The sequence below is a fragment of the Phaseolus vulgaris genome, chromosome 11 (genome assembly GCF_000499845.2).
Source record: "Phaseolus vulgaris cultivar G19833 chromosome 11, P. vulgaris v2.0, whole genome shotgun sequence".
NCBI classification, from domain to species: domain Eukaryota; kingdom Viridiplantae; phylum Streptophyta; class Magnoliopsida; order Fabales; family Fabaceae; genus Phaseolus; species Phaseolus vulgaris.
The window spans coordinates 50,407,969-50,420,692 of record NC_023749.2 but is presented as its reverse complement, the minus strand read 5'-3'; the positions used below and the strand labels follow the sequence as shown (position 1 = coordinate 50,420,692).

The following is a 12,724-nucleotide window of genomic DNA, read 5'->3' as shown; positions in this document are numbered from 1 at the left end:
ACAGAGAAATGGTTAAAATTTACAATTTTTTTAAAATACGGATAATGACATATATTTAAATATATTTTTGTTTTGTTTTTATCTTAAGAATACTATATAAGTCGATTTATTTTATTTATCAAAACATTATTTAAATCACTTTTAAAAAAACTTGTTTTAAGGGAAAATAATAGGTTTTTAATTAAGGATAAATAATAATAATAATAATTAAGAATTTTCATCAGATTTTGTTTTATTAAGCCATCATCAATATTTATTTATTTATTTTTCTATCCAGATATCACTTTCTGTTTTCTCATTTTCAGGCATAACCTAACCAGAGATTTCGCCTTGTCAGAAAACGATGACAGACGCCGTGGCCGATTCACGCAACAATGCGGCGGTGCAAGCCACCAACGACGACGCATCCGCCAGTAAATTGTAAGGGCACCTCCTCAATTAATAATTACACATTGGACTTATTTTTCTTATCATGCAATTGTTGCTGTTTCGAAATCAACTATGATGTTTTTTTTTGCCTTTTTAGTTTACTGATTAGCTATTTGGGATTTTCATTCTTCACCATGATAGGGATTAGGGAATAACATTCTTGAGTTGTTGTTTCATGTGTTTTTTTTTTTAATTTTTTATTTCAATACCTTTTTTTTTTGCTTCCCCATTTTAGTAGATTAGGAATAGGGTAATGTTTGGATAAACTTTCCCTTACAAGCTAAAATGAACTTCTGCAACTCAATTTTTTGGAGAAGTTGGCGAGAGAACTTTAACAGAAGTTAAGTGTACAGGTTGATGTAGCTTATTGGGGTTGGGGAAACTTATTACATTCTGCTGTCTTATTTTCTTCTCCTACATGTGCTTATGTATAATTTATCCAAACAGAGCCTATATCTAGAAGCTGCAGTGTTTGTTGGCTTGCGCTCATGGTGAATTATCCCAACAGGGCCTAGGTTTGTCTAGAAGCTGCAATGTTTGTTGACATGCAACATAGGCAATAGTTAGATAGTGGTTATAAGTTATATACCCCCCTTTTTTAAGACACTGTCCTAAGTATGATTCTGCAAGCCCTCTTAAGTAGCTTTCTAAAGAAAATGAGATATTTATTTATTTTTGTTTAGTGTATGGGAATTGCTTCATTCTCGTAATTGATGACTTTGTCTTTTTAGGTCATTTACTAGTTCTAAATTTTTAATGTATACTGATACACCTTAGTTTCTATGGAGCTTTCTCTTAAAGATGGCTTGTCAAGGGATGATGCAATGGAAAAGTTGCATTTTTTACCTGTGAAAATGAATATTGCAGGAGGTTAAGTTACAGGGTCCCTATAGCATAAGCACTAATGAAGGAAAATCTTGTCCCAGTATTGGAATTCTCTATGGTCGGGGAAACTGCTTTGGGTTTTTGATGAAATATAACAATGTATTGCATGTAAAGTGAATGTTATTTATTCATGACATGGTTTTGAGGAAACACTGGAAGGATAAATTACTTTTATCGGAGTGAGTGTGAAATTTTATATAATGAAACAAACACAATGAAACACATATTTTCTCTGTTTATTTTATTTTCAAATGCTATTATGTCAGACCATCTGAATTGTTATTGATAACAGCTTGGTTTAATTTTAAATGATATAATATTATGGTTACAGTGTCATCTATTTATTGTTTTACAAATATTGTAGACCGGAGAAGAAACTGTGTAGAGTTTGAAACTTCGTGTGTAAGAAGTCAGTCATCTATTTTTTTAAAAATATTATAGAAAACCAATTGAAAATATATGTGCTATGGGTTTCAAAATTGAAAATGGGTCTAAATTTTACATGGACTTTGATCCATAATAGCAATATGATTAGATCTACCTATCCTTTCTGCGTACTGGAAAAAGTCCTGTCCCACATCACAAACCTTATCAAAATCCATGTAACATTGATTCCGATTATGTTGGTATTATTCTCACCCTTTTTTAGTCATAAATTTTCATCTTGTACTCAGTTTTCGTCTGAGTTCTAATGAATTATAGTTGTTATTATTCTTATATAGTGACTATTTGCTCTCTACAAACTGGCTGTAGGTCATGTGTAAAAAAGGGCTACATGAAAGATGATTATGTTCATTTATTTGTGAGAAGGCCTGTGAGGAGATCTCCAATTATTAATCGGGGTAGGATTTAGCTTCTTTAAGTAATTTACTTGTTTAAGTACCCATCCTTCAAGTTGTTAGTTTATTGATGCATTTGAATTGTTTGAGTATGAAGGTTACTTTGCTCGTTGGGCTGCTATTAGGAAACTTCTCTATCAGTTTCTTGATGTTGAGAAGAAGGCAGATGGAGAGGCCCCAATAAAGAAGCAGATATTATCACTTGGAGCAGGCTTTGACACAATGTATTTTCAGTTGCAGGTGCCTGGCTTTCCTTGTGATTTGTACTGTGTATGTTGTACTTAAAAATTAATCAGGTTCTGACTTTTAAACTATAGGTTAGCTGTCCTTTTGGTGCCTTGTGGGTTAAGTGATGGTTTGGATTGAACTAATATTGATCCAATGCTTTTGCATTTAAATATTAGAGATTTTTTTTTTTACTTTGTGTTTTAAAGGACGTGAAGGCACTTTAGATTTCATTATTGTTGGTGCTCTTGCGCTAACTTGCTAGCTTTTAATGGTGGGTTCCCCAAGTGCTTATAATAATTACCTTGTACTTTACTTACACAAGACATAGACGTTGTGAGCATGAGTTATTCTTAATCTTGAGTTCTCATGCCACAGATTTGTTTTGGCTGAATATTTTTTTTGTTCTTTTGTGTGGAATGTATTTTCCTTTCAGAACTGTGTAGGTTAGTTAGACCAGTGTATTTTGAGAAAAATAAAATAGACGATGAATGCGGAAAAGTATGAATATGGTTGAATGACTAGTTAAATCACTAATTACCTTTTAATAAATTTCAAGGCCTTTGGACTTGTCTTTTCAGTATAATTTGAATTTGAATTAATGAGTGGTCGAATATTCTAATACAAGAATATGTAAGCAATATTCTATAGTCTATCCATGCCTTGTGAATTCTCCATGTCCATCTCTTATTCTTTTCCATCTGTTTCATGCTAGTTTTGGGCAAGGTTGCTGAAGTGCTGTACATATTGTAAAATGAGCTCATGCTTCACCTAGTTTTTAGTGTATATTTTTTATATAGTAATATGTGTGCAAAAAATACTTTATTTGTACCTAATTTAATCTGTTGTATAAGCATCTTAAAGTTTCTGTGTTTCCTATTATTTTAATAACTTGTGTAGAGTTATTGTTGTGTGGTAGTGAAGAAGAAGAATCCTTTCTTCTTTCACCCATGCACATCCAAGATGCAAAAATTTATTTGTATGCAACTTCATTGGATGCTTAAGCTGTTTTACAGTAGCCTCCATGTGACTCAGGTTGTGGATGGAAATTGTGAAATGTTGTAGTTTGTTACTCATTATCATTATTTCCATTTTTTCCTGGCAACCTGTTTGCTTAGCTTCACTAAACTAGTTTTCTGCTAATGTACAGTCATGTCATAACTTAAAAATTGTTTCATGGCAGGACGAGGGGAAAGCACCAGATTTGTATGTAGAAGTGGATTTTAAGGAGGTAGAAACTTGAATATCTTTCAAATTTTTAGTTTCTATGCAACATATATTTCTAGTTGATTTGGGTTCTGAGTGGGATTGTTCACATGTATTTTGTCTAGAAACTCATGCATAGATACTGTCTGTTTTGACTAAATTCATATCTAATTGTAAAATGAAGAGAGAATGATTTATATATTTTTTAAATTGTAAGTTTTTAACTGTCACCATTGTATTTGTAATCTAGGTAACTAGTAAAAAGGCAGCTCTTATCGAGACTTGCAGTCAATTGAGGAATAAACTTGGTGAAACAGCAACCATATCAAGAGGTAAGCAATGCTGAATATGATACTTTATATGGAAGGAACATCTCCGATAATTTGTATTCTCTTATTGTGGTGATGTCCTTTTCTTTTGTGGTAGCGCATGGTGCTGAAGTGTCAATATAAATTAAGAGTTATAAAATTCACACCCTTTAAAGTTTTCAAACCCTAGACATTTCTATGGCCCTTCAAATCTCTATATTAAAATTGCAATAGAAAATATTCATGGATGAACCAAAAGTTCTAATTCAGAAGGTTGAGGAACTTTGATTTGGTCCCCAAGCTTAATCTTAGAACTACAAAGTACAAACATCGAAAAACTGTCTCAGAGTTTGAGGGTATAATCAACATAGTTTTTTCATTATGATTTTTGGTAACATCAATACTGAAAGATAAAATTCATGATTACTTCTAATTAGATCTGATGCGTGCATCTCTCATTTTCTGCCAGAGAAAGGAGAAGTGATCAGTGCTCAATATAAACTAGTCCCTGCAGATTTGCGTGATGTACAACAATTAAATGATATTATATCTGTTGCTGCTATGGATCCAAGGTATGTATTGGGAGTCAGCTCTGTCTTTGCCTCTCTGTCACAGTTGGGAAATTCTATTACTTTACAATATAATTTATAATTTGTTTGAAGGTATTAGCCCCTTCTTTGGAAATAATAAAAAGGTTTTTGGAATCTGAAAAGTTTAAATAAAAAAGGTTATGAAGTGTGTTGTGCTGACAAAATGTCCTGTTACTTTGTTTTTCTTTAATGAATTTTGTCTCTTGTTATTTTTATGAAAAACAATGCTTCGGAATTTTATAGTTGGAGAGAAATATTGTATTTAATCATACAAATTTGTGACATTTCTAAATGCCTTTGCCATTGATATCAATGAAAGTTTGTTAATATAAACACGAAGAGTATATATGATCTACAAGTTTTAAAATTGACAATGACTTTGAAGATAATGCTTCTGAGTTTTATAATTGGAAATCAATGCTGTGTCCCTTCACAATGATTATCTATTTGAGAAAACGGAAAAGAACCAGAGAGGAACCAAGTTCATCCATAAAAATTCTTAATTTTCACTTTCTTTTTATAGTTTTGTGCTAAACTTGTGATATAAATGTAGGTGTTACTTTTTATGCTGAGGGATTTGATACTAATTTAGTAATTTGTTGTTTTTTTTACCTAATTTGCATTTTTGTGTGTATGTGTGTAGTTTAGTTGTAATTTCAGTTAATACTCACATTTTTCATGACCAAGGAATGATAAATTGATTCATTCTGTTATTGTTATCAGTCTGCCAACTTTTATAATTTCAGAATGTGTTCTGATCTACTTGGATCCAGATTCTAGTCGTAGAATTGTTGGTTGGGCTTCTCAAACGTTTTCTACTGCAATATTTTTTCTTTATGAGCAGGTAACAGCCTTCATAATTTCATATTCTATTACGACTGATACTTTCATGGGAATGAAGTAGGATCTTTTTTGCGTGTATGGTACGTTCTTAACAGATCCTCCCTGATGATGCTTTTGGGCAGCAGATGATAAGAAATTTGGAGGTATGGATATACTATGTATTTCAGGTTAAAATTGATTAATTTTAGTCTACCTTGATATGTCTCCTCCCAAAAGTGGAATTCTTTTCTCTATCTAGCACTACAAATGTACTTTGCACTTTTCCCCCTCTAATTGCAGTTATGTTGCTTTTGTAGTTATAAGGGTGCAATTAGTGGTAGCAAGCTGGAGTACCTTTTTTTTTTCAATTTTGGTTCTATTTTTTACCCTGAAATGGATAGATTTGCAATAAATTGCACAGTATAGGTAGATTTGAAATAAGTTGCCAGCATGGGTAAATTGTATTTTAAAACACGACTAAAGAAGTCATGTTTCGAATTAAAAGTATAATTATTAATTAAAAGTATCTTTGATGTGTATTAAACTATAATTATTAATTAAAAGTATCTTTGATGTGTATGAAACTGTAGTTATCAAATAAAATGTGTATAAAACTATAATATAATTTGTCTTTTCTGTTTTGCATCAGTCTCGAGGTTGTGCTCTGTTGGGTATTTACGATACACCAACTTTACATGCGAAGGAAAAATTATTTCTGGACCAGGGATGGCAGGTATATTTGTAACTTTTGCAAGAAAATATATCTTTGGTGTTTGTTTCTTCTAAAACATGATGTAGTCTTAATGTGTATTTATTCTCTACCATTAACATATTAACATTCTTTCTGTTTGTTTTTGTGTGGGCATCAGAAATCTGTTGCATGGGACATGCAGAGAGTTTACAATGATTTTATTGATGCTCAAGAGAGACGCAGGTACTCTGTTGAATAGAACCTGGGAGCCTGTGTATTATTAGATTTACAAAAGCTGTATTTGCTGTGTTTTGTTCCTAGAGGCAATTAACTAACTAATAGTTGATACTCGATACATGGTCCTCTTGTCATTTCTGGTCCAATACTGTATGGATTTTTCAGGTGTGTGCTTATATGTATTTATCTATTTTATTCAGTAAGCATTAAATATAAAGAAATACTAGGAGCCTAGTAATACACTCTCTAACACATTCTTTTGAACACTTTCTTGGTTGAAATTTATTGGAAATTGCATAGTTTGGTGGATCCCACAACTTATTTAATAACCCTCCTGATTTTGTAGTCCAATAAATTTTAGCCTATAAGAGAGAGTGTTTCTGACACTGCTCTTAAATATAGGATCCAATTGCCAAGTATGGGATTCTAGTGTGTGGTGTGGTTCCTATCAATTTAGAATTTCCAATTACAACAACTAGCTTTTGTTGTGGTGTGGTTCTCCCTAGGTTCCTATCAATTTGTATTGGACCCTTCCATCATGTCTCTTAGCTTCAAATAAGTAGTGCCAGTAGTAATGTTGGCATTGCAGTGTTTGCCAGCAATCCCACAATGGAAGTATATTCTATTCTAGTGTTGGTGAATGTATTGCATATCACATTGAAATTATATGGATTTAGAGTGAGAAGGAAAAGAGAGAATAGAGACAACAAACAACAACAAACCTGATCGCTTGGTAAGTCAGTTACATGCAATGCATGACACTGTTGGGCTCAGTTGTCATTTATAATGTGATGCAAAATACAATACATTCACACTTAAAGTAATTATAGACTTCCAATCTTAATAAAATCAAAGAAGGAAATAAATATGGAAATATAATACGGAATGACTTCCAATCTTAATTAAATCAAATAAGTAAATAAATGTGGAAATAATGAAATATGGAAATGACTTCTAAAAGGTAATCTAAGATGCTCAAATATTCTAATACAATACTGATGTTGTGAGATATTTCCTGTATATTCTAAATTTACTTTGGTATTGTGCTGTTATTTGGCTATTTCCATTTGTAATATTTTTCTTTTCCATTACTGCTTTGATTGACAATCAAACAAATCAGTATGGTTGGTGGGAATACAAATGAGAACATTGAGGTGGGGAGAATTCAAAATCATTATTGGATTCAAACAAATAGCTTTTCTTTGACAAATCTCACACTGATTTAGTAATGATATATATTAAACACTCTTAAAAATTGGAAATCGTTGCAAATAAAAACAATGAAATAATAGAGTTATACACTTGGAAAACATCATCTTTACGTACATGAACAAATAGAGTATTTCATCTTGGTCTATTAATGTGAAAGTCATGGTGTACAAACATAATAGAAGATGGCAACCAAATTTCATGAGGGGGAAACGGTGGTGGTCCTCCATTAGCTTTGCTTGAGTAGGCATCTGGACTGCAGTAGTTGCTTTTTCTTCTTACTTTCATTTCCTGGCTTTATTACGGAGGTCCTTTGTCTGGCCTTTTATTCCCATTAAGATTTTAGCCCCTATAATGTTCCACCAATATCTTACGATTGAGCCATTTGATTTCTATTATGTACTAAAGTATATGTCTTCATACAAAAAGGCAGTTTTTTCCTGATTGTTAACCTGTTGTTTTTGTAAATTATGTCAAAATAAACTAATTTTTTTATTCTTTACTGTTAGGATTGAACGGCTGGAGTTGTTTGATGAATTTGAAGAGTGGTACATGATGCAGGTGACTCCATTTTTTTTATTCCTGTTGTTAGGTGCTATAAAACTGTTATAAATTTTGCTGGGGCTCTGAAGGACAGGACTAGACCAGAGTTGATTTGCTCTCTTTTGAGGTGGGGGTGTGAGTTGCGGTTGTCCTCGTGTCTTCTATCTAGGAATCGATTGAATAAATTCAGAGTAGAAAACCCTTGTCCATAGTGTCTTTCTCCACCCCTTTAGTTTCTTCTGGCACCCCATAGCTGTAGTGTGCCTTTAGTAAAATACCTTTGTCCATTACCTAAATAAAAGACCCCACTCCTTTCGAAACACGTCAAAGACCTTCCAGATTGCATGTTCCGTAACAGTCTATTTGGAAATACATTCTGATGTTTTAGAAAGTTTGTAATTATTGTCTTAGTAAGGGTTTACGGATCTAGTAATATGGAATGAATTTTCCAAATCTATATTATGGATCAGATCAGACAATCCAGAACATTTCCAGATTGCAAAGTTTGGAATATAGTTTCGAATTGTTGGGATGTTATGACATAGACACTTTGATAATTTTGTATGTTGTGGCACTGGTAGAAGGAAGTATGGGGGAGCATGAAGAAATTCCCTAAAGTGAAATGTATGATGTGATCACTAGCCCGGTTTAATGCAAGCAATTGGTGACATGACCCACAGTCAAAACATGCTTTGTTATCAAAAGTCAAGAGTTTCTCTTTTATTTCTTCCACTACTATCTGAATTTTCTTTCTGTACTATTGATTTTCAGGAGCACTACTGTGTGGCTTATGCAATCAATGATGGCATGGTATGATCTTGATCATTTTTTGTTCGGTCATACGTACCAAATTGGTATAGGTTTCTTAATTAGTATGAGAAAATAAATCGATTCAATCAATCTACAAATTAAATATACAAGTGGCTATTTTTTGTAACATTTTAAGTGGATTGAATTTGGAGGCCTAGTTATTTGTAGCTTAGCATCTTCTGGCTATTTTAGAATATGATGATGAAATGACAAGCTATGGATGTGGAAAAAGTTTATTTTTTCTTTTTTTTTTCTTTGGGAGCTAATATGAAAATATAATATGATGTGATGAGTAAGAGTAAATTTATTGCATTTCTCCTATTTCTTGATGTATTATGGAAGTTTAGAGGGACAAGCAGTGGATAAGAATTTATTGTCTGGTCTGGTTTTCTTCCATTATGCAGGGTCTTTTTGGGGATTTTGGTTTCGTTGATGACAAGAGTGAGCTTCCTGCATGATGAGGCACGAGGGTACTCTCTATGGCATATATATTATATTATATTTTTCTTCCTTGTTGCCATATGTGGTTGGAAGTTTTGTAACTGTTAATACAGGAATCATGTGCCAGCTCATTCAGTTGGAGATGTTTGGTAAAAAAGTTTCTCAGAAATTTGTTATATATTGTATCAGAATATAGCCCAATGATTATACATGTGTTCCAAGAGATTATTTTAATATTTTACTATAGATTATTCTTATTTTTTTAGAGGTTGGAATAATAATGAGTACATATATAATCAGTTATTGTCATGTAGAAGTTATATGTTTAAATATGTCAAGTGAAAAGTTGTTTTAAGATAAACTATTTTTGAAAGGATTAATTAAAATATCAATATCTTTATAGTAAAATTATAAAAAGAAGATATGAATTTATTTGAAGTACTTGATTTTGTGGAATAAAAAATAGATAAAAAAGGTTAACTAAATGTAATCTATTAAATTTTAATCATAATTTGTTTTTAATCTTAAAAAAAAACCTTTATTAAGATGCATTAGAGTACTAAATATGCTTTGACTAGAAAAGATTATAAGAGTTTTATAATTGAATAAATTTTGCTTAGAAAAGATGTTAAGGCTTTGTAAAAAATATGATAAGAGCCATTTAAATTTGTAGGAAAACATTTGTGACTCATGTAAACTCAAGTCTTCATTTGTTGGATTCTGTATCATGACTTAGTTTTCTTAAAAAAGACTTGTTTGTATTCCTTAATGTTATGTTTATTTGATTTGGTTTATAAGTCACTTGCTTAGTTTGATTTGTTTTGCTACATCAACTAAAAAGGATGTTTCTGTAGTGATGGAACATATCTGGAGAATTTCTGATTCCCCAAAGTGATGGAACATATCTGTAGTTGATGCGAGGTCAATTAGTTCTTCAAATTTAGTTGGTTTATTGTTTCTTTATTCTTTTAGAGAAGCAAGATTATTCTCCTCTATATCGTTTACATAACTTTATAAATTATAGGGATATAATAGTTCTATACTTTCGGATAACATTATAAGGAAATAATAGGTCTATACTTCTGGTATGAAATATAATTCTTTATCACAATTTGGGAATGAAAAACATATTTTTACCTTTTTTTCAAATGTCGGCCAAACTCTAACTGAATCATCTAATCCATGGGTTAAACAAGATTGAAATGTTGGTCGAGTTGTAATATTTGTGATATTGTTTTTTTTCTTCAATACAATTATTTACTACTTTTAATGTGTAGGTTGACACATTGACTAGAATGTTCAATAATGTGTAAATGCTTAATTTATTTGTCCTATTATATTGGTTGGCACTTTGATTTTCAACTACTATCTTTAAAATATCACTTCCTATTAGATATAATCAATATACATTCATTATATTACCATAAAGATGTAAATAAATGAGGAGAACAAAACATACTTAAAAAAAAGTCAACCTACCAATCCATAATCCATGAGTTAAATCAAGTTACAAAATTTAATTTTTTAACTTGACTTGTTTTATCTTAACTTATATTAAGCCAACTTATACGAGAGATTTTCAGTTTGACAATCTAGTACCCTTATATCAATAAAAATGAATACACGAACCCTTTCATTGATGAGAGGAATGTCAATAAAATTATTTAAAATTATAACATATTAGTAAGAAAAAGAATCTATTGATACAAATCTATTTAAAGTGCACTAAAAATATTTAAATCACCATTTTGCTCATTTTATTTAAAAAAAAACTAAAAAGGGACATGTTACATTGGGTAATTAGAAGAAGGAGTAATGAGAAGAAAGAAAACTATTGTAGTGACAAGTATGTTATTTGTATAAGTATAAATTGGTTTTGTAAAGGACTAATTTTTTAGGACAATTTAACCTTTACTTAAAATTTTCTCTACATTTTTTTCATTCATGCCTCTCAAATGTGAGATTTTGTTTTAATAAATCAAGTCTATTGTCATTAGCATCAACAATTTTTTGATTGGGAAGAAAAAAACAATTTGATCTATATTTTTAGTAATTTAATAATACTATAAATTTCTTTCTTACCTATATTAATACCAAATGGGTTCCTAAGTCAAACAAATGAAGTAAAGTGTCTTACATGAGTAATATTGGGTGACTAAGGACATATTTTTCTTATAGAATATATATTTTTCTTATATTTTGCACACATTTTAACGTAAAATCTTTTGCTTACATTAATTTGGGTGCATATCCCAATTCCCAATCACATTCGATAGTTGAGAATCAATTTTATTTTATTTAATCATTAAAAAAATTGCCATACAAACATAAACTAGCACGCATAAGCTTGGGATTGAATGAAACAATACCATATAATATAGAATTTGGATTCTCATATACTTGAATATACAACAATTTTAATATAGCCCATGCTTAAATAAAACTTTAACATATTTATAGAAGAAAAAATAAAAAAACTTTTTCATGAATTAAAATTAATTTATAAACTAGTTAGTTTTGTTAGATAATTAGGTCAGTTCTTTGTGTTTTTAAAATTTGTTTTTTAATTTGTATGAAAAATAATATTACTTAAGCAAAAAAGTTATTTATTCTCCTGGAAATATTTTTAAGAAGTAATTAAAAAAGACGGATACAACAATTTTATAAATTTAACTGTTAAAAGATTACTTTATTGGATGAAGATAGGTTTAATACACTCCATGCTGCTATATTTAACATTAATCTTTATCTTGCTCCACCTAAATTACTTTTTGTAAGAAAATGCATGAAGTCTTGATTAATATTTAAATAAAATTATAAGCATTTTCACAAAAATAAAATTAATATATATATAAGCTAAAAATAATTTAAAAGAATAATATAAATATTTAGATACGTGAAAAGCCTCACATAATTTAATAATTAAACCCTAAATATAAAAGTTTATATATATTCCATTAATAAATCTAGATATATTTTGAAGATAAAATGGTTATAAAAACTATAAAATAACTAATGAATTATTAGTTTGGGTACAGTTTTTTTTTAATATTTTCTATCTTATTTTATTTTTTGATATAAGTTTTGTTAGACACATTTATATTCTTACTTTAGAATTGTCTCATGCAATGTTATCAATTATAAGATTAAACAAGCTTTGGGTAGATTGTTCATATTGTTTTATTTTTAGTATTCAAAGAAAATAAGTGAAAGTTTTCTGAAGAAAAGAAAAGAAAAGAAAAAAAATGATTATTTTTTAACAGAATTTACAAAATATGCTATAAATTATGATGCTAAGTGTAATTCTTATTCCACACTCTAAAAATCTTAGTTTTTTTTTGAAGTATTGAACCAAAAACTTTATCTAAATCAATCTCAATTGAGCATCTTAGGAGTAGTTTTTACTGTCAGTGCTTTATGCATTACCAAAGCTGCATTATGCAGTCACATAGGTTGGGCAATGAGAGAAAACCTCTAACAAGGAAGATG

The 12,724-nt window shown here is 30.3% G+C and overlaps 1 protein-coding gene across 1 annotated transcript; it reads left to right on the top strand.

Annotated features, from left to right (window-relative positions):
* Positions 1-263: 263 nt before the first annotated feature.
* LOC137817927 (leucine carboxyl methyltransferase 1 homolog) lies at positions 264-9,469 on the top strand. Its single transcript, XM_068621154.1, has 13 exons — positions 264-420; positions 2,068-2,156; positions 2,251-2,393; positions 3,562-3,609; positions 3,835-3,916; positions 4,362-4,464; positions 5,206-5,326; positions 5,421-5,468; positions 5,954-6,037; positions 6,174-6,238; positions 7,951-8,002; positions 8,756-8,794; positions 9,199-9,469. Exons 1-13 carry the CDS (start codon positions 344-346, stop codon positions 9,250-9,252), a joined length of 1,005 nt encoding a protein of 334 aa, XP_068477255.1. The 5' UTR covers positions 264-343; the 3' UTR covers positions 9,253-9,469.
* The last annotated feature ends 3,255 nt before the right edge of the window (positions 9,470-12,724 follow it).